At 35.3% G+C, this 23,436-nt stretch overlaps 1 protein-coding gene across 4 annotated transcripts in view; it reads right to left on the reverse strand.

Annotated features, from left to right (window-relative positions):
• osbpl8 (oxysterol binding protein-like 8) overlaps positions 1 to 23,436 on the reverse strand; it is an 81,923-nt gene that overhangs the window by 36,108 nt on the left and 22,379 nt on the right. For 2 of the 4 annotated variants that reach the window (XM_048154719.1, XM_048154718.1), the window contains exons 2-4: positions 17,513 to 17,732; positions 6,709 to 6,745; positions 3,278 to 3,418 (exon numbers count right to left, since the gene is read on the reverse strand). In XM_048154719.1, coding sequence (XP_048010676.1) covers positions 3,278 to 3,418; positions 6,709 to 6,745; positions 17,513 to 17,635 — 301 coding nt within the window. In that variant the 5' untranslated portion in view covers positions 17,636 to 17,732. The remainder of the gene's footprint in view (positions 1 to 3,277; positions 3,419 to 6,708; positions 6,746 to 17,512; positions 17,733 to 23,436) is intronic. The other 2 variants (XM_048154720.1, XM_048154722.1) reach the window with 2 other exon arrangements.

The raw sequence follows: 23,436 nt of genomic DNA on the forward strand, positions 1-23,436 counted from the left end.
TATGCAACCTGGCCATGAGCCTGGATTACCAGCCTAACAAATAAGCGTTGTGAGTCAGACCACATTTAATTCTACTAAACAAAACCACCCAGACAACTAGTACCCTCAAGAACAAGTTGATTTACTAATGTACACTTAAACTTGAATTCTGTTCTCACCAGGTACCATTGCAGGCGAAGGAGGATTCAACTATACAAACAACATGTATCATTTCATTAGACTGAACATAATAAGCACACACTAACTAAGCATTACTAGCACTAGTTAAGTACTTGCCTTGTGAGCAGGAAGATTAAAATACAAGTTATTCATACAAAAAAGTTTTACGTCCAACCCTCCCCATTGACGATCAAACATTCATTGGTCCACAGAACTGCCATAATATTCCCAGACAGTAGACGATATGTGAAAAGCATGCTCACACCCGACCTCCCATATGCAAATTAGCCTGCGTCTGATTGGCCACAGTGGCGGAACATGTAGGGAAAGCAGCTTCTGATTGGCTGAGCTGCATGCTGTGCATTTTAACCCCATTTACTGATGAGCTGTAATCCATTAAATCCAGGCCAACCACACCTGCTCTCATCTCAAACAGAGCGAGAAGGCCAGTAAAGAGGATTTGTGAGCATCTCGGTTGGTGTACTGATGCTATTCCGGGTACGTTCTCACCGGCAGAAAGCTGCGGTGTGTCTTGTGTCGGGTTGCCGCTGACGACACTGAATAATTGAGTGAAACGTGGCCCACATCTGCGAGACGGACTCACTTCTATTATACATCAGAACACACCCAAACTGCCGTGATTCATCCGAGAATATAAAGGAGAGGCTGAATGGGCTTTCAAAAGAATGGCGAGGTGCAATTGCTGTTGCTATGGAGACCTGACATGATGCGAGAGGTCCGAAGGCACTGAAAGGTTTTGTGCAGAGGTGATGGCGTGTGTCAGCGTCTAGCCTTCCAGAACAACGAAAAACAACTCTCACGCCACACATATGACGCTCCAAACGTGAGTGCTTGAATCAGGACCACAACAAGCTCTACAAACAGGAACACGGTGCATTTAATCAGATTAAAATCTTCATTATAAAAGCCAAATCCTCTGACAACATTAATAACTGCATAGTAGAGATGCGAGACTTGTGTGTGTGTGTGTGTGTGTGTGTGTGTGTGTGTGTCTGTGTGTTTATATATCGCAGGTGACTGTAAATTTGACACGGGGATTATGGCGATCACATGGACACTCCATATAACATCACAGTGAGCTTCAACTTTGACCTCACATGACTTGTCAAGGTCTGGCACCTTTTGACTTGAATCACTTTACAAGATTGACTAGACTTTAGATGAACATTAAAATTATATTTGATAAATAAATAAATAAAAAGTATACATACATAAACATTAGTGGTGTAACGGTACATGTATTCGTCCTGAACGGTCACGGTACGGACGTCACGGTTCGGTGCATACAGTCAGACGACGAATACAGTCAGTCACAGGCGATCCACACTCCAATCCAGAAGTGGGTGCGTGCAGTAATGCAACACTGTTTGCTAACCACCACAACAGGAAAAAGAGCAGAAGAAGAAGAACAGACGATCTAGATATGCATGCAACCTCTCAACTAGTGTTTCAACCGCGGAAAGACATCAATAAAACAGCTTAATAATATCGTAGCATTACATTTACCTCAGGCAAGTCACTTAGCGTCCACAGCATGTTATTTCACTAGAGAAATGAACTCTAGAGGGGAGCATTTCACTAAATACATGCACTATATTAGTTAATTTCTTAGTTATTCAAAATATGTTTAAATAAATCATTAAAACAAGTTATACCAGAAACTATGTAAATTATTATATTTCAAAAATGAATTGGAGTAGAAAATTAATTTTATAATTAGATTTAGAAGTTAATGCAAAACCTGTCGTGTGCAATTTACATGTTTTTAATTTTTTTATTTGAGTGTTGATTATTATATCTAAAAATAAATAGCAAACGAATTTAATAGTTTGGGCTCTGTTGTTAATTGTAACCTTTAACATTATAGTAATGTGCAAGAAAGGGTTTCCTGTATATAGTTTACAGCAATTACTAATACTGAGATAGATTTTGTTTTATCCTTAAGAAAATGTTAATTATAATTGAATTTATTTAAAGAGAGAGATACAAATGTGTTTAATAAACCACTGTTTAATAAAAAAAGAGGGAAGAAAAAACTATTTTGGTTTTCTCCCCCATGCTGTACTGAACCCATACCGAACCGTGACTTTAATACCAAAGTACGTACCGAATCATCATGTTTGTGTACCGTTACACCTCTAATATACATACATAATTATTCTACACATATACATAAACACATAATTATTGATATTAAACAATTATTAAAATAATTAAAAACCCTTAATCATGGTAAATTCACTGTATTGTACACCTTGTGTGGCTTATGCTTCATTATACAGACTGCTTGGGTGGATTTCTTTTAGTATGTGGTAATAATAGATTACCGTAATAATATAACAAAGTGACTTGAATGTGGTCGATGAAGGAATGGCTTCAATAAAATAATGCAAAGTGTAACCATAAAAATGCACTACAGAAAATGTCTGTGACATTTCCAAATCACAATTTTACCATTCCTTGATTGCTTTCCATGACTTTAGGAATTGTGCTGACTAGAAACAAAACAATAAAAGACTGCACATATACTTGGACACACTGAGTGTTCTGGTCTGATTTCATGACACTTCAGCAGCCTCTAGTGGTGAAAACCAACACTAGACAGGGAAAAACTGCTTCAAGCGCTAACCAACCCTGAAATCAAAACAGACTTTCTTAATAAATGCTTCTGGTCCCATTATGCATGATCGTGTTATTTTCAAAACCTTTTAGAACAATGTTGTGCACTGTGACTGCTGCTTTAACTAGATGTCCTCATGCTCTGTGTATAGTAAAATATTGTATTGTATATTGTTTACTACTGTACATGTGTCTATTGTGTATATATCCTATACATGTTATGCACACTGTCATGCTGTGGAGATTGCACCACCTGTATACTTGTGCAACAACAATAAAGTGATTTGATTTTTGTCTCTATTCTGTTGATGTAACCAGGGAAAATATAACCTGTAAACTGGTCTGGGATCAGATTTCCACTTTCATGCAGATGTGGCCTTTAAAACGTTTCGGCCAAACTGACCACAGAGCCTTCAGCTCATAGAGACTTCTGGGAGAAATCCATGTGTTCGTGTATGTTGTTCTTCTGTTCTCTTACCGTGGCTGTAGCTGACGCCCGGACTGAGGGAGGGGCTTGTGAGCAGGTCTTTACTGGGCGTGTGCAGCCCCGCCTCCTTCCCACGCTGACTCATCCTTCCCGGGGTCAGAAGTGCCGCATCATCACCAGGCATTAAGGCAGCTATGGAAAAACAACAAGGACAGAAGATGCATTTATAAAACAACTGAACGCTGAATCAGAGGCTGTTTTTCACACTACACACAATTTTAGAACTGACATAATCAAATCTGGTTTTAAGGCAAAAATATTTTTTTTCATGCACTGTTCAAGCAAAATACACATTTGAGTGTTTAATTTCAATTATAATGCATATCTGTAAAGGCAGCGAGTAAGAAATCTCCACATAAAGAGCACTTACACACACCAAACTTTACAGCTTTATTCCCATCTATATTCTGAAGGATTTTACAGAAGGGTTTGTTTATAATTTGCCTGATTTTATACCCCATTTTCTCTGGCTATTTTCTAATTTATGTAGTGATAAAAAGAGATCAAAAATCCCTTTAATATATCAACAAAATAAAAAAGGAATTTGAACCTGGCTTCATACAAAGTTCAAATTTCTGTTCTGGAAATATATGCAAATGAATGCATATTTAATTAGATAATGCTGCATTTGCATTTCAGAAAACTAGCACAAAAATGTTTGAAACTCAATTGGGAAAGTATGGTGACATCTATTAGTTATTTTTACCCTATTCACCTTGCCTTAATTGGATTTAAAACCACACATGGATGTGGTTTGGGTTTATAAACACTGGATTTCTTTTGATTTCAAATGACAAAAGAAACAAATCAGATTTGAGTCGGATACACCAAAAAGCTGTATTTTTAAACAAGCTTTAAGATGCACATATTGTTGTACAGCACTCCCTCTAGTGGCCAGTGCACAGACTTATTACATAGTATTGTCCTAAAACTCTTATCTATTATTTATTTTCTCACTCCAACAAGACGGCCGTAAATCAGTAATGATTGTGTTTTTGCACGTCTTCAGCTGAGAAAATTAAACGCACATCAAAATCTGCATAACAATGATCCAATGACGCAGTGTAAAAAGAGTTAGGGGAAGTAACACAAGCGTCTGTGTGTGCTTTCATTCCTATACGTGTATAACAGCACACACACACACACACACACACACACACACAGATCAGACACTTTAATAAAGGAGAAGCTGAAATGACAAAGGTGAATCATTTTTATGCAAATCATTCATTAGAGATGCTTGTTTGAGATGAAATCTGAATATTTTACCATCATCACTGAGACTGTGAAACTAATTACTAATGAGCCAATTACCCAAACAGCCATGTTAGAAATGAGAAAATATAAATCTCAAATTGTGAGTCATTCTCTGCACCACATAAATCTGCAGACGCATCCAAAGGTCCCTTTACTTTTGGATTTCTGTGGATTTGCATAACACAAATAAGTACATGAATAAATGTCAGTTTGACTCTAATAAACATCTGAACATGTTTAATTTAATCAGTGCATTAGCAATATGAACAAAAGTATTATCAAAATATTTTTTCCATATCATATAATATCGATATTTATCACCAATATTAATTTACCATTAATGAGAAAGCAAATGCTTTCCACATATTTGTTAGACCTTGAGAATGAATGTAAACACATATTAGCATAGAGTAGTGATATATTTCTGTCATAACTTCTTGAAGTTGAACCGAACTTTTATTTTGACGGTTTGTCGTGAAGATCTTCCAGTTTCAGTTTCAGTGTATTTGACAGTAGTTTTTCTCAAATGAAATGGTGAAAAGCTTGTGAAATGACTCTCAGTGCAGCTCTAGAGATTAAGTTCATGTGTTCATGTCCTCATTTATAAAGACGGCAGACACTGAACACACACAAATGTTGGGTTTTCATGTTTTATGGGGACTTTACATAAACATGATTTTATATAGACACAAGAGACACACACACACACACACACACACACACACCAAGGTTATAATCGTTAACGAAAACGAACGAAAAAATGAAAACTAAGTGGGAAAAAACATTGTCGTTAACTGAAATAAAAATAAAAACGAGGCATTACAAAAAACGATACCTAACCAAAACTGTAATGTGTGTTTGGCAAAACTAACTAAAATAAAATAAAATTATAGATTAAATGTCCTTAGTTTTCGTCTTTGTCAATGTCTTTCATAGAGCAAATAACGTTCAGCTGCATTACCTTTCCCTGCGTCTCTCACTCACACGTCTCTCTCTCTCTCTCTCACACACACACACACACACACACACACACACACACACACACACACACACACACACACACACACACACACACACACACACACACAGCCCCTCCCCTCCGTGCACACCGCGTCTCCATGAGAACGAGTGTTTGACGTTGAAAGCAAGTTCGTGAAAGGTTGGCATCTTGTGAACACCTTTACACAATCACACATTAAAAAGTGGTATAAAAAATAATTTTAATTCTGAATATAATTTTGTCAGTGCGTTAATGTCGACCCGAGAAGTGACTGCTACTTTAGAAAGTTAACTAGTCGCAAGTTTGAAGTAAAATGCACTTGGGTTGTCGATGTCAAAACACTATATAAGCTGTGATTCAAATATGAAATAATGTTATGTCATTTGTTTACTCTTGCACTGAATGTTTGCTGCTTCAATCCAGATGAGTAGGCTATTATATAGGGTAAATTTAGTATAGGGTGTGAAAATTGTACAGCTGTGGTATTAGGGTGTGAATTCTCTCTTTCTCACCCATGGCACACACACACACTAAAAAAATTGAAAAGCTGTATTTAAAGTTTTTTTTATTTGTTATTTGTCATGTTCTTTTCTCAGATTGAGCTCCCTGACAATCTGACAGAAATGTCTTCTTGTGGCTCAAAAAAGGGTTGAATACATGCGGTTCATGTATGTCTGTTGGCTCTTTAGGTTTTTTACTGGCACACATTTGCACTTACTGCGGAGTGTTGAGACCGTTTACATATTTGTGCCCATATGTACATTTTATGTACTGGTTTTATTTTTGAATGAATATTTTCTAAAATTGTATGATGTTTTTGTTGAGTTATTATTACACAATACTTTTTCTGACCTTTTTGAATCTTGCCTCTGACAAATAACCCAAATTACAAAAAAAGACTAAAACTAACACTAAAACTAATAAAAACTAAACTAAATCTAAGCATTTAAAAAATAAAATAAAAAATAAACTAAACTAGCAAACCCACTTTAAAAACTAATTAAAACTAAACTGAACTTGAAAACAAAAAGTCAAAACGAAATAAAAATAAAAACTAATGAAAAATACAAAACTATAATAACCTTGACACACACACACACACACACACACACACACACACACACACACACACACACACACACACAGGTGAATGTCAGCTTCTTACCTGGGGTGACAGGGTTCTCTCTGCTCTCTGCATGATGCTGAACACACACACACACACGCACCACACGTCACAGACAGACACACACATCAAGGGTCCGCCAGGCAGTGTTGGTTTTGGTGTTGGTGAGATTTTGTGCGTTGGGACACGTTGGCAGCAGACAGACAGACGGCATGGGAAAAAAGACAAAAAAAAAAAAAAAAAAAAACAGGAGGAAAAAAAGCAGAATTAGTTAAAAATGACAAACACATAATGACACACAAGACACTGGCAACAAAATCAAACTGAACAGAGCAAGAAAGACTAAGCAGAATAAAAACACACACACACACACACACACACACAAACATAACACAGTCCGGACAATGTGGATTAGCAAAGATTATAGTGAACAGAGATCAAAGCCATGACAATACAAAGCTCTGGGATTCTGATTGGTCGGCACCTCTGTCAATCACAGTACAACAAATACACATAAGGGAGAGTAATTGGCAAATGAAGCCGGTTTGAGGTCATGTAGGTTATTGTTTGATTAAAAAAGCTTTTAGAGCAGCGCTTGATGGCTGTCGTCGAATTAAACCTACAGAAATGTGCACAATCTGTTTGTACAATGTTGAACAATCAATATCAATGCCCTCATCATGAACATAAATGACACCTCAAATCGTGAGGATTACTGTTCATTTGCTTGCATAATCAAAGAGAACATATTTGGCATACAACTAACTAGTCTAATCATGTCAGTCTGTCTGCATTTATGATAAACCAGCGTGCCTAATCTGTTAAAATATTTTAGCTCTGTACAAATATAATTTAATAACATTTAGAGTGGATTGAAAAGCACAAAGCTCAAGGATTTGTAATGTTTGACCACTTATGACAGTTTCAAAGCTGTTTTCAGCATTACTGGGATTAAGTACAAAAAAATAAAACACAGAATCAATCCAAAACCTCTTTCACTTTGGTGCATTGAATTGTGGGCAGTGTTGTTATTTTTAACTTAACTAAGGCTAGTAAAAATAGTTTTCGGAAATAAAATAAAATCAATAAATAAAAAAATAAAATAAAATAATAAATGCAATAAAATAAAAAATAAAAGTAATTTAATTCAATTTAAAATAAAATACATTTTTTAAATAAAACAATTTAAAATAAAATAAAAAACAAAAATAAATAAAATAAAAAAGTAATTTAAAATAAAAATAAAAATTAAATTATTTTATTTTATTTTATTTAATAATTTTAATTTAAAATAAAATTTCATTAAATTAAATAATATTATCTAATAATATTATTTTATTTAATAATTTTAATTTAAAATAAAATTTCATTAAATTAAATAATATTATCTAAAAATAATAACTAAAATTCAAATTAAAACTGAAAATATAAAACCAAAAGCCAATTCAAAATAAGAATAAATACTATAACAGTTTGCAAATAATACTAAAATAACACTGCTTGTATGATATACCCCCTAATGTCTATACTTCACATTTCAGCACATGCAGTAGGTCATCTGGCTATTTGATACAAAAGGAAAGTTATAATATTCAAGGCACATATAGTATCCCATTCCCCAGCTCAGGAAATAAGATAAAACTAAAGCCATTGTAATCAAAACGTGTCTCTATCATGGATAACGGCATGTTTTCATTGCACAGCCGGGAAAGCATCTGTTCGATAATCCTTAAACAACTCAATGTCTGCTCCGCTTCCTCCTGCAAGAAGCTTCCAGCATCTGTGTTGATGTTGCTGCCCATGTTTGTCTATTCTGTTTCCTGTCGCTCTCCCAAAATTCATTGTGATGAAACTGTCAGATGCAACAACTTCCTGCTGAAGGCCACAAAAGTTCCCAAATACTGTAGTGATCATCTGAGCAATTTAACCAAACCATGACTATTTCCTTTAGGTTATCTATCTGCTATATAACAAAGTGACTGGAAGTTTCTCCTATGAATATTTCTATTTGATACTATTTGAAATTTATTTTGGCAGTCATCTGGAACTTACCACATGCAAAGCAAAGGCATTTTGGCTATCAATGCCACTGTTGAAATGCACGATTCAATGTCAGCCCTCATTAATTTATTCAGTGAGCAAAAGTGTCTGATAATAGGACGGTTAGCAAGATAGAGCAAGTATTATTCAGCTGGTCATGTGATGTCGGTCTGCATGAGGCGGCTCATTACCATGTGAATGAATTACTGACGTCTTTTATGACTGGAGTCTTCCTCTCATGTGAGCGTACATCATTTTAAACTGATTTTTAAAAAGCACTTTCCATTTATTTAGAGGTCAAACTTTTATTACAAATAGCAGAGTGCACCTAAAAATTCACACAGCGGAGCAAATCATACAACCTTTCTGTGACTCATACATTACCATTCACATTACGTTTTGCCGTTTTATTTTTACAGAAATTAATACTTTCATTTACCAATGATGCTTTAAACTGTTTAAAAGTGACTGTAAAGACATTTAGAATGTTACAAAAGATTCTATTTCAAATAAATGCTCTTTTGAGGTTTTTTATTCATATCCTGACAAAAAAAAATGTATCATGGTTTCCACAAAAATATGAAGCAGCGCAACTGTTTTTAACATTGATAACTAGAAATGTTTCTTGAGCAGCAAATCATCATATTAGAATGATTTCTGAAGGATCATGTGACACTGAAAACTGGAGTAATGATGCTGAAAATTCAGCTTTGATCACAGGAATACATTACAGTTAACAATATATTAACATAGAAACAGTTATTTTAAATTGCGATAATATTTCACAATTTTTACTGTATTTTTGATCAAATAAATGCAGCTTTGGTGAGCATAACAGACTTCTTTTTTTAAATGTTTTGAATGATAGTGTATGTAGTCAGACTCAAAGTCAATCAGTTCAGCTGATGGTCTCAGATCGCAGAACAAAATAAAACAAAACCATCTATAATGCTGACTTTCTCAAGGTATCTCCAGAACATATTTAGTTCTCCTGCAGCGCTGGTCCGTTGCAAAATTATGGCGATGACACTCGATTCTGTCTGGAGAAATGAATCAATGCAATTCCCGGCACCACATGGAGTCTGTTTATTCACTTTTCAGCACCAAATGTGAGAGAAAAATCAACATAATTCTGCAGAATGAATTTACATATGGTCAAACAGAGCTGAACATATGATCAAACTAGGCAAAATATCCGCAAAATGAACATGCAAGACCCAAACATTATTTTCCAAACAGCATCCAGCACGTCGATCCGATCAATCCTTGCATCAGCATGGTTTCTGCTGAGCTTCCTCAAGCTTTGACTCATTCAATCAAAGTCAATATACTCACATAGTGGGCATAATGAACGACAAAAACAGATACACACGCACACACACAATGAGCACATTTTCATACCGATAATAACTCCCAAAAATCAGCTAACTGGATTAAACTGTTGTCCTTGTTTACATGCAAACCAATAACCTGGCAATACTAGTAAACAACATTTATAAGACTTTATCCACCTATGCCCCATGATTCTTTGCGCAAATTATAGGTGTAACTTCCGTTAAGCTGTAAACAGTCAGTGAAAGGCTATGAACGCAATAATATGTTTTTTTATAAACTGGGTACAATGAGATGACATTATTCTACTCACCCTTCAACCAACCAACATTAAAAGGACATTTAAAAGTGTAAAAGCAGCAACAAGGTACTTTCAACAGGCCATGAAAAAGCGCAATTCTTTCCACAGCAATAACGGACGGGTTAAATAACTATAGTGATATATATCTGTATTATGTAATATACGTTGCCTTAATAATAAGTGTTCATGCATTGCAACTTCAGCATTGCGCGATAATATTTCAAAGTGATATCCGTCATTTTTACAGATAATAAATTTAATTTACCTGTGAAAACAAACCTGGAAAGAGACGTGAGGCTTTGAGGAGAAAAACGAGAGATTCTTTGTGCATTCCAGTGAATTATTAATGGGATATATTGTAAATTATATCGGAAGAACAGACCACAAATGTGCAGTATATGTTGTCCTTTTTCATACTATTACAGCAGTATGCAAAGAGACAAAAGAAAATAAATCACGAGGATGGAAAGCGGCGACTGAAAAGTGCTCGCCATAGATATTCTTGATATAACATGTTACGTTAAAATACCAAGCGTTGCGTTATTCTCACGATGTCTGAAAATAAAACATGAAAGAAAAATTGACGGCTCATTCAGTCAAACTGACAGATAAACTTTATTTGTAGGGCAACTTTATGATTTGAAACGATTCGTTTCAGTCTTTTTAAATGGAAGTTCCCCAAACCGAAAGTGCAACCCATAATTCGAAACGCAGTAGGCTAGTCTGGAATAAGGTGGATAAAAAAATCTGGTTATTTCCCAGTAGTGACATCAAAATGCAATCATTCCTGTATCGGAGTATTTCATTTGTAATTATCAGTATTTTGACTGTACCACTTCTACTTTGGTTGCACGTAAATGAGAACACATTTTTTTAATTTTTTGGGACAAGAAAGAGTTGGCGTTTTGCAATATATTTCCTCCACCAGTACTACAAATGTTCACTCTGCCTAGATGCATTTAAATTCGTTGTAAGTTTGCTTTTCTGTTACATGTCACACATGCACTGCAATAAGCCAACATAACGCAGGTTAATGTGTTTACATGCAGGGCGAAATCAGGGTAAGGTCCAAAAATTTAGCAGTGTCGATCAGTTTATGCTTAAAGAAGACCTATTATGCTTTTTAACATGTTCAGCTTTCTTTAGTGTGTAATGATGCTGTTCCAAAGCACAAAGTCCCTCCAGCGGGAGTTATTCTCTATATCAGTGCGGACTAGGGGTGTGATGAGATCTCGCGAGATTAAAATGTAATGTGGGGGTGAAAAGCTGTCTTGCGATATTGCCATGATGGAATGCGAGGGTGAAATTAGGATAGAATATGCCACCGCTTTGTTTACATTATGCCTCCACTGATGTTTTACTTTTTATAGAAATAAAAACAATTTGATTCAGTTGGACAACAGTCGCTTTGTCCTGATCAGCTCATCCAATACGAGTCGTACGTAGTGCAGCAGGAATCAGAGTTCACTGATCACGTGACGAAAGTAAGTCACGAGATGACTGACAAGACCATGGCGGAGGATTCGTTGCACAACAGAGCCTAAGCATCTGATAAATGTCTTATCTTGTCGAATGCACGCTCAGCACCGCCGCTCCCTATTCACAGAGTACGCGTGATCACGAAATCATAAGCAAAAGTAAACCGCGAGCGCGCATTCAAATTTCAATACCCCGCGTTTTGAAAGCGGCTCACAGATGCATGCAAATATCTCCCAATAAGCTTTCTTAGGCTGGGATATGTAGTTGTAACCTGTATCATGCTTGAAAAAAAATTTGGGCTCTCTTTGATGACTTGCACTTATTGTTTGCACTTAATAAGACTAAGAGAAAAAAGTGTTATTAATTTTTATTTGCTGCAACAATGTCAAATATGTGAAAAATGTGTTTTTTGAACATTCAAGCATGAAAACCTGTTCTAGTAGAGTCCAAATGTAAAAGGGCATAATAGGTTCCCTTTAAGCCATTTATGACTTTAGTACAATAAAGTAAAACGGGTTAATATGTTTACACGACTACACGCATTGTCAGCTTATTAAGCATAATTGGGTTAAGAATGTGCATGTAAACACGCTCAATGAATATTATTTAACTAAATACAGTCAGAGGAGTATTTTGTAATTCAAGGTGCCTGATGTGACTAACTACGAAACAATATTTCACAGATGCACATTTTCTCACTGATTAATCTAAATGTGCTTTCGACACGGCTCATTGGTCTTGTTTAACGTTTAACTAAGTTTCCTGCCCCAGCTGCCAACATTTTGTGAAACCACCTTGATTTACAGTCCTGTAAATGACCGTTTAAGCATCTCCTGTAGTGAATTCAGATGAGTGAAGCGGCCTGTGAAACAAAGACGACAGCTGATGTTTTAAACCCTCAGCGTTCGGGTGTTTTCCAGCAAATCCACAGGGAGATTAATGTGCAACACTCAAGAGCATTCGACGTCCGCTTGCGCGCACAAACCCACATGCATATCAGCAACAGTCACAGTCAACAGGCCCGTACGTGACAGCACAGCGTTCCTGCTGGATCAGCACTGTCATGACATTAACACCAAGTCACAAAACAACAAGAACAGGTCACAGATGCACCTATAGTCAGAGCAGAAGATTTCTAAAACACCTAGATAGAGTCAACACACTCATCCGGAGGCGGTATAGTCAGTCCTGAGGGCACAATTAAAGAAAATTAAAGCGCTTTTAGAGCACTGTGACTCACAAAAGCTTTTAGGAATGTGCAAAACTCTTTTCAGTCATTCACCAAACCACTGACTAGTTGATTTTAAAATATGTGGATTTTGCACATCCTTTTTGGTCTTCAGAAAGTCATGGATAATTAGGCTGTTAGCATAAGATGTGCATTCAAAAATAGCTTTTTAAAAGGAATACTTGTAACTGGACTCAACGGACTCTGATTATGAACACAATGTCATGAGGAATTATTCTGATACACAGAAGACAATTATATAGACCAACCAGAGACTGTAGTGCTTTCAAACGTAATTAAAATATTATTAGACCTTTTAAATGTTCTTCCGCGTTTCTCCCTCAGGAGTTTGTTGTCATATTGGGTCAGATTTTTAAAATGCATCAAGCTGCCCTCAACTCTGTTTTTTGTGTTTTCTGCTCAGTGGTCATATTTTAATATTCAAGTGTCTGTATAATGAGTGTGTTGCAGGACTGTGTTTTATTGGTTGTTGTCTCCCCTTTTCTCATCTTGCACTGCTCTGTGACGAGCCACACATTACGTAATCAAGTTGGAAAGGTCACGTGTGATGTAAGCGGAAGTACCGAGCAACTGTTTACAAAGCGAACGTGTAAAAAGTCAAACGCCCTTTACAAAAAAAGATAAAACAATGATGTCAGGCGATTATGAAGTTGAGTTTTTCATCCTACAGTGGTACTTCCACCTACGTCACGCAACCTTTCCAACGTGATTACGTAATGCGTGGCGCATCGTCGAGCTAGTGCAAGATGAGCATTTGTGGTTAAAAAGTATATAAATTTTAATTTTTTTTTAGAAAATGACCAATCATTTCAAAGCAAATCAAAGCAAAATGATTATGACAGAAAAAAAAGTCCACAAAAATCAGATACAATTAAGTTCAACTCATTCAATTCTACAGTAGTACAGGGGATTACACTCGTTGTTTATGGGACTGTCACGCAATCAAAGCCTATCGGTCTAAAGTTGTGGTTGAATTGAGTCACATATTTGGCTTGGTCTTAAAGTTGGACCCATTATCAATACTTCTAGGCCTTCTACGTAAATGCATTTCCAATAAACATAACAGACGGCTTTTTAACTTGTTAACTTTTGCTGCCAGGTCCATCTTTCTGTGTATTCCTCACAGTTTCTGGTGGTGCAATTGCATTATTCTTTTTGAATAAGCAGTATATTTCAAGAGATTATTTTTTTGGTTGTTGTGCAAGGAAAAACGTAGCAAACTATGTGTAAAACGATATTTATATGACCAGGCAGGAAACTTGGGTAACTGGATGCAAGCGGTATGTGATCATTGCTGAAACTTGCCTTTCAACAAATCATGTTGCACAATGGTAATGCATATCACTTAATTAATTTTCATTAACTGCTGATCTTTACTCATGATCCAGCTCGTTTGCTTATAAATGCATTTCCTGTTAATATTAATAAGTAATATTCCAGTAATCATGTAAACAAGGAGAGGGATGCAATAAAACTGTCTACAGCAAATGACAGCCTGAAACAAATGAAAATATTTCAAAGAATTTGGTGTCCAGTCAAAAACTCTTATTACATAAGCAAATAAGTGTTTTGGTAACAAGAGAAAGGAAGAATGAGCTGGAGAGATGGGAGAAAGAAAACACAGATGGAGAAAGGAAGGTGAAGATGGTGTATAGAGTATCAATCTATCACCGGGATGCTTTCAGACGCATCTGGTAATGGGTTGGGATCACAGTGAGGTGTTTTGGTCCTGGGATGGATCCTATTACCTCTGCTGTGGTACTGCTGATCTCTGGTCAGCCTTAATATATGCTGGCCCATTTCACAGACAATTTTAGCACCAAATCTCCTTGAAATTGTGTTCTGTTTGAGAGAACATTGTGGAGGCAGCAGTGTGGTAATGTCACTGAAGCACTACTTCAGGGTGTGAATGTCAATGAAGTCTGGGAAGGCAAACGCATCTGATCGGCTAATGCTGTCTGTCAGCTGGTGGGAGAGGAGTCAGCAAACACTTGCTAATGACAGACGTTTAAAATCACACGCAGCTGACGGGAAAGAGGTGGAGGTGACAACTGCAGAAGATGCCAAAAGATGAGATGCCAAGAAAGAGGAATGGAGGAAAGGTGAAGTTTTACTGGCAAAGAAGCAGTGCAATAAAAACAAACAGATGCCAGCAGGACAATACAGATGGAAAATAAACAAATCTAGCTTTGCATTTAAAATGACTTGAGAGTGAGAGCAGTCTAGAAATCATGGAAGCTTGTTTTCATTACTAAATAAAAAATAAAAAAAAATGCAATTGCGAATTATAAAGTGAGAATTGCGAGAGACAATTTTTTTTATCTCACAATTCTGACTTTATAACTCGCAATTCTGACTTTGTATTTCGCAATTCTGACTTTATAACTCGCAATTCTGACTATATCACACAATTCTGACTTTATATCTCACAATTCTGACTTTATAACTCGCAATTCTGACTTTATATCTCGCAATTATGACTTTATATCTCGCAATTCTGACTTTATATCATGCAATTCTGACTTTATATCTCGCAATTCTGACTATATCACACAATTCTGACTTTATATCTCATAATTCTGACTTCATAACTCGCAATTCTGACTTTATATCTCACAATTCTGACTTTATATCTCACAATTCTGACTTTATCTCGCAATTCTGACTTTATATCTCGCAATTCTGACTTTATAACTCGCAATTCTGACTTTATATCTCGCAATTATGACTTTATATCTCGCAATTCTGACTTTATATCTCACAATTCTGACTTTATATCATGCAATTCTGACTTTATATCTCGCAATTCTGACTATATCACACAATTCTGACTTTATATCTCACAATTCTGACTTTATAACTCACAATTCTGACTTTATATCTCGCAATTATGACTTTATATCTCGCAATTCTGACTTTATATCTCACAATTCTGACTTTATATCATGCAATTCTGACTTTATATCTCGCAATTCTGACTATATCACACAATTCTGACTTTATATCTCGCAATTATGACTTTATATCTCGCAATTCTGACTTCATAACTCGCAATTCTGACTTTATATCTCACAATTCTGACTTTATATCTCACAATTCTGACTTTATATCTCACAATTCTGACTTTATACCTCGCAATTCTGACTTTATCTCACAATTCTGACTTTATCTCGCAATTCTGACTTTATCTCGCAATTCTGACTTTATCTCGCAATTCTGACTTTATATCTCGCAATTCTGACTTTATAACTCGCAATTCTGACTTTATATCTCACAATTCTGACTTTATATCTCGCAATTCTGACTTTATATCTCTCAATTCTGACTTTATATCTCACAATTCTGACTTTATATCTCACAATTCTGACTTTATATCTCGCAATTCTGACTTTATATCTCTCAATTCTGACTTTATATCTCACAATTCTGACTTTATATCTCACAATTCTGACTTTATAACTTGCAATTCTGACTTTATAACTCGCAATTCTGACTTTATAACTTGCAATTCTGACTAACTCACAATTCTGACTTTATATCTTTTAAATATAATATATAAAATATAATATATTAAAAATATATAAATATGAGAATACATAAATATTTTTGTATATTTAAGAATTCAATGTTTTCTATATTTAATTATTTATTCAAATATATTTAAGATTTTTTTTTTGTGATACCATTTTTTATATGTTTGAGAATTATATATAATGAAATAAAAAGGAGAACAAATGATTTATTAAAGTATAGTGAGTACACTATTTTTTGTGCTCAAATTCAAATTGTGCTTTTTGTGTATTTTTGGGGCATCATGTCATCACGGCAAACACCATTTTCTTCAGAAAATGTACAAATCTAGTTTTCTATTGTTGTATTGACACACAGGCTGTGAAACTGGTCATCATGCCATGAGACGGGACTTTCCATACAGAAGATGTCCTGATATGGACACAGATACACACATGACAGAGTGACAGAAGCCTGCTTTCTGAACAGTGCAGTCAAGCTTTTGCCAACTATCCGCAGAAAAACCACTTGTACAGATTACCCAACAGCTGTCTCATATCCAGCAGTCACCACACACACACACACACACACAAACGCACGCACACACACAGTCTCTATGCAAATGCTGTTACTATAGTAAAACTCTGGCATCTAAAGTTGCTACATTACCGCAGCCCACAGATGATCAGAGTTCAGTAACTGTTTCGAAAAAATTAAATAAATAAATAAATCCCACGACACTCCCGTCTGCACGTCTACATCCCAACAAATTTAAACAAGATCATACAAGATCTCATAAGACACAGCGCACCCATATCACCGCAAGACTCGGGATCAACACAGAATCCCGTCTACACCCAACCAGTCAATCAATCATCCGTCTGGAATCTGGATGTATTATGAGAGTAACAGAGAGAAACGGAGCCCTATCCTACCATTAGCAAGCCTGAGTGGTCTGCGAGGATCATACAAACACACACGGTGCGTGCAGGACAACACGAATCGCTCTGTTCTCGCGCAAGCAGTACTGATCTACTCTTTCCCACACACTCCTCCATCTCAGATGCTGCTCCTCCCCGTTTCTCTTCCCTCTCTGTTGATCATTAGATGATTGTCTGTTTGCTCAGTATTTCTCACAGCTGGTCAGTCAGTGAACTGGACACAATGAAAACATAACAGACGCTATATACTGCACTTTAACACACACACCTCTACTTAGGTATCTTAAACAAGGACATACCAGACTGCAAAGTCAAAGCAAAATGCAGTATTTTGACATTTTGTATTGAGTTATGTATTAACTATATAGTTTTAAATAGTTAATACTTTAATTCAGCAAGGATGCATTAAATTGATCAAAAGTGACAGTAAAGACATTTAAATTGATTTCTATTTCAAATAAATGCTGTTCTTTTGAACTCTCTATTTATCAAAATTATCATGACAAAATTGTGTCAAGGTTTCTACATATTAAACAGATATTAACTGTTTTAATCAGAAATGTTTCTTGAGCAGCAAATCAGCATATTAGAATGATTTCTCAAGGATCATGTGACACTGAAGACTGGAGTAATGATGCTGAAAATTCAGTTTTGATCACAGGAATACATTATGTTTTAAAAGATATATATTCCAATAGAAAACAGTTATTTAAAATTGAAAAATATTTCACAATATTACTGTTTTTACTATAGTTTTTAATCAAATAAATGCAGCCTTGGTGAGAATAATAGACTTTTTTCAAAAACTCCGAGACCCAAAACTTGTGAACGGTAGTGTATGAATGGTTTATTTATGACACTGCTGTTTACTTTCTACACTACAGTTGACATGACACACAAAGATGACCTAAAACACCATCTTATATTTATAAACCACCCTGAATATGTCTGAGCTGACATCTGGATAATTGCACCAACCCATCATGATGACTCATTTCCATTTTCCATGAGCTATGTATTAATAATTCATCATTTATTCATTCATTCGTTCAAAGCTATTGGCTATAAACCGCTTCATGAGGCCATTACAGAAAATAGAGAATATAAATAACTTCACATTAAGAAAATACTTACAATCTGAACTAAAACTCAATGCGTTTAAAGACTATGGCTTCATTTTATACAATCAGTAAAAAGAAACTCATTATATGAAATAATATGAAGATTCTGACAGACTATAAATAGTGGAAGCAAATAAAGATGATGTTCTCTGAAGATCCTAAAATTCAGTAGATGAAATTACTCACAATATGCTAATAAAAAAACTAATTAATTCACATTTACATAAACATGAGACTATTTGAAGAGCGTTTCCAGCAGGTCATGATGAGCAATCATTTTAATTTCTCTGACGCCGCTGAATTTCTAAATCAAACTTTCAAGTGGTGTTTGTGAGTCTGTATTTAGTCGAAACATCCTGTTCATGGCCTCATGAGGCTGACATCTGCTGTCAGATACGAGGCGCTCGAAGTTTGTGTCGTCTACCCGCCTCCAAAGACAGGAAACAAGTGGCAGAGGTTTCCTGCCAAACTGAGTATCACTGTCTTCCTCCATCTGATGTAAAATTATCACCAGAATCATCCTGCATTTCCTTATCGGTGCACATATATAAACATCAGACGAGGACACGGGGTCAGTCTGGTGAAACTGTGATGACTATGTGAAATGCATTCAAACTTCAAGAGACATTAAAATGATTCCAGATGTGTTTGATTGTGTTTCATATGGAAGCTTGTTTCCGCTATATAATAAAAAATAAAAAGGTAATTGTGACTTTTTATCTCACAATTCTGACATAATTCTCGCAATTGTGAGTTATAAAGTCCGAATTGTGTGATATAAAGTCCGAATTGTGAGATATAAAGTCAGAATTCCGTGATATAAAGTCAGAATTACGAGTTATAAAGTCAGAATTGCGAGTTATAAAGTCAGAATTGCGAGATATAAAGTCAGAATTACGAGTTATAAAGTCAGAATTGTGTGATATAAAGTCAGAATTACGTGATATAAAGTCAGAATTGCGAGATATAAAGTCAGAATTACGTATATAAAGTCAGAATTGTGATATAAAGTCAGAATTGTGAAATATAAAGTCAGAATTGTGAGATATAAATTCAGAAAAGTGTGATATAAAGTCAGAATTGTGAGATATAAATTCAGAAAAGTGTGATATAAAGTCAGAATTGTGAGATATAAAGTCAGAATTACATGATATAAAGTCAGAATTGTGAGATATAAAGTCAGAATTGTGTGATATAAAGTCAGAATTACGTGATATAAAGTCAGAATTGTGATATAAAGTCAGAATTGTGAGATATAAATTCAGAAAAGTGTGATATAAAGTCAGAAAAGTGTGATATAAAGTCAGAAAAGTGTGATATAAAGTCAGAATTACGTGATATAAAGTCAGAATTGTGAGAAAAAAAGTCAGAATTGTAAGATTTAGTCGTTGCAATTACCTTTTTTATTTAGTGGCGGAAAAAAGCTTCCATAGTCTCACATCCGTTTGAATGTCAACAAACATATATAAAATGTTAAATTAAATAAAACACTGAATATTTTTTAGGTAAAGAAACTGTAAATTCATTGTGCAACCAAAGGAAATGTTGATACGGTCAATGTAAACAGAAACTACACAAGTCTCACTTCAGCAGACCAGGCTGCGAATATAGGAAGAAGTCAACAAACAAGAACACACAAACTGAGCTCCAGTAACAGTTAATGTGAATCTTGGGATAGAGCTCAGACCGAAAGTATGACAAACGATCCTGTAAATAAGGTCTGGCTCTCGGGTCAAGGTTTACCGATTTATCCAGCAGATGTCATAAAGTAGCTGTATTTTACATCACTGCAGACTTTTACAGCTCATCGTGTCTCTCTCCGTTCAGATGATTCAGGCAGGAAGGGTGTGAGCTTTATAACTCAAAGCACTGGAGTAATAATGCCAGTCGATTCTTATTTTCAATCCAATTTAGGCGTCATGGCTGATCAATTACTATTACATTATGCGCCCATTAACAACAAGAACAGCAGCCTGAAGAGAGTCGAGGACTGGAATGACAATAAAACTGAAAAAAAGTGCTAAAACCCTGTAAAAAGATAAATAAATGAAAAAAATAAATTGTTAGAGTACAGATGAATCTCACAAAAACAAAAGTTCAAGTTAATTTTCACCCCCAAAATCAAAAGTAAAAAAAAAAAAAAAATCTGAAATATAAAAGAAAATGAAGCCTACAGGGAGTGCAGAATTATTAGGCAAGTTGATTTTCTGATCATATTTTTTTCCCAAGCACATTTTACCAATTCCAATCCACATCAATCTTAATAACTACTATTAATATTGTTTTTAATCATTTATAAGTGATATATAATTGTTCATGAAGGCTGGAAATGAAAAATGCCTTATATTCAGGTGTGCAGAATTATTAGGCAAGTTTTCTTTTACAGGCAAAATGAGCCAAAAAAGAGATTTAACTCAGACTGAAAAGTCAAAAATTATTAAATACTCATGAGAAGGACGCAATACTAATGCAATACTAGAAATTGCAAAGTTAAAGCATGACCAAGGGACAGCAAAATGCTCATTGGGTCAGCGGGGTCAGACAAAAACAGGTGGAAAAGAAAAGACACATGTTAACTGCAAAATAATTAAGAATTAAGGTGAAGAATTAAGTGTGAAACCATCAGGAACCCTTTAGTCTCCAGCGCCACCATTTTCCAGAACTGCAACCTACCTGGAGTCTCCAGAAGTGCAAGGTCTCAGGATCTCAGAGACTTAGGTTAGCTAAAGAATCCTAAAAAATGACCTGCACTTGATAAGAATCACAAGCTGAAGTGTTATAAAATACATGAAGACTGGGTTTTAATAGGGCTTATAGACAGACAGCTTGAGAGTGACTCCTGATGGACCAGCACCACATCCTCTTGTACCACTGTTTGAAGAATTTATCCAGAATCTGGCAGTAAGGTGTTTGAGTTCACTTTTAGTCCATCTCTTATCCTGAAATGTCTGTCTTGCAGAGATGGACTAAAAATGATCTTCCAAAACTTACTGCCAGATTCTGGAAGATAAATTCTTCAAACAGTGGTACAAGAGGATGTGGTGCTGGTCCTTCAGGAGTCACTCTCAAGCTGTCTGTTTATAAGGCCTATAAAAACCCAGTCTTCATGTATTTTATAACACTTCAGCTTGTGATTCTTATCAAGTGCGGGTCATTTTTTAGGATTCTTTAGCTAACCTAAGTCTCTGAGATCCTGAGACCTTGCACTTCTGGAGACTCCAGGTAGGTTGCAGTTCTGGAAAATGGTGGCGCTGGAGACTAAAGGGTTCCTGATGGTTTCACACATAATTCTTAATTATTTTGCAGTTAACATGTGTCTTTTCTTTTCCACCTGTTTTTGTCTGACCCCGCTGACCCAATGAGCATTTTGCTGTCCCTTGGTCATGCTTTAACTTTGCAATTTCTAGTATTGCATTAGTATTGCGTCCTTCTCATGAGTATTTAATAATTTTTGACTTTTCAGTCTGAGTTAAATCTCTTTTTTTTGGCTCATTTTGCCTGTAAAAGAAAACTTGCCTAATAATTCTGCACACCTGAATATAAGGCATTTTTCATTTCCAGCCTTCATGAACAATTATATATCACTTATAAATGATTAAAAACAATATTAATAGTAGTTATTAAGATTGATGTGGATTGGAATTGGTAAAATGTGCTTGGGAAAAAAATATGATCAGAAAATCAACTTGCCTAATAATTCTGCACTCCCTGTATTTCTAGGATCATTCGCATTTTTGCATCGTGACATTATTATATACACTATTTCCTCCCCAAATTTTAATTACGATAAAGTGCAAAAATTTCATTACTGCAATATTATATATATTACAATATGTTATATAAAACTATATTATATTATATTATATTACATTATATTTACATTAATAGAAAGGAACAACAGAAAGTATACTGGAATATTACATTATATTATATTAATAGAAAGGTACAATTGAAAGTATACATGGTCATTTTTGTTGTACTGGATTTAATTTATGCTAATTTTAATTTTAAAAATGTATCTGTGCAGAAAAAATACATTACAGTAAAGAGAAATCTTTTTAATTCAGTATAAATGTGATTAATGTCATTTCATTTTCATTTTTTTCTTTGTACAAAAGAAAAAATGTATTTGTATTCATTTATAGTAATAACATTATTAATAATAATAAATATTTATTATGAATGGCACATTTTTTTGTGAGATTCACCCATAAACCAAAACTACAGTATATTCTTTGTACAGATGTAGATGAACGCACTGTAATTAGCTAATAACCCGACGCGAATGAATGAATGAATGAATGAATGAATGAATGAATGAATGAAGTTTTGTCAAAAGTACTGACTTCGATACCAAGTTGTACTGAAATTTTAAAAATGTGATGCTTTGAGTGCTGTCGAGCGTAAACACCTCTGATTGGCCTTTGTGTTCATGAGCTCAACAGATATGTCTGCGATTGGCTACAATGATCAAAGCTTCAAAAACATGTTGTAAATAGACATCAATGACACTCTTTACCAAGTGCTTACACTGATACTCCTGCTCCCGCTTTCAAAATGCTTTCATATTGAAACACTTACGTGTGCTTTCAAACGCTCCCGTGCGTTGATCATTGTAGCCAATCACAGACTTATCTGTTGAGCTTGTGAAGACAATGGCCAATCAGAGGTGTTTACGAATCCACTCAACAGTATTGCCTTGGTATCTAAGTTGGTACTTTTGACAACACTGGGATGGATGGATGGTGCAATTACATCCCATTTACAGGGAACCAGGAAAATGTCTGGTGCACAGTG

This window comes from Megalobrama amblycephala, linkage group LG14 (genome assembly GCF_018812025.1).
Source record: "Megalobrama amblycephala isolate DHTTF-2021 linkage group LG14, ASM1881202v1, whole genome shotgun sequence".
Taxonomy (NCBI): Eukaryota; Metazoa; Chordata; class Actinopteri; order Cypriniformes; family Xenocyprididae; genus Megalobrama; species Megalobrama amblycephala.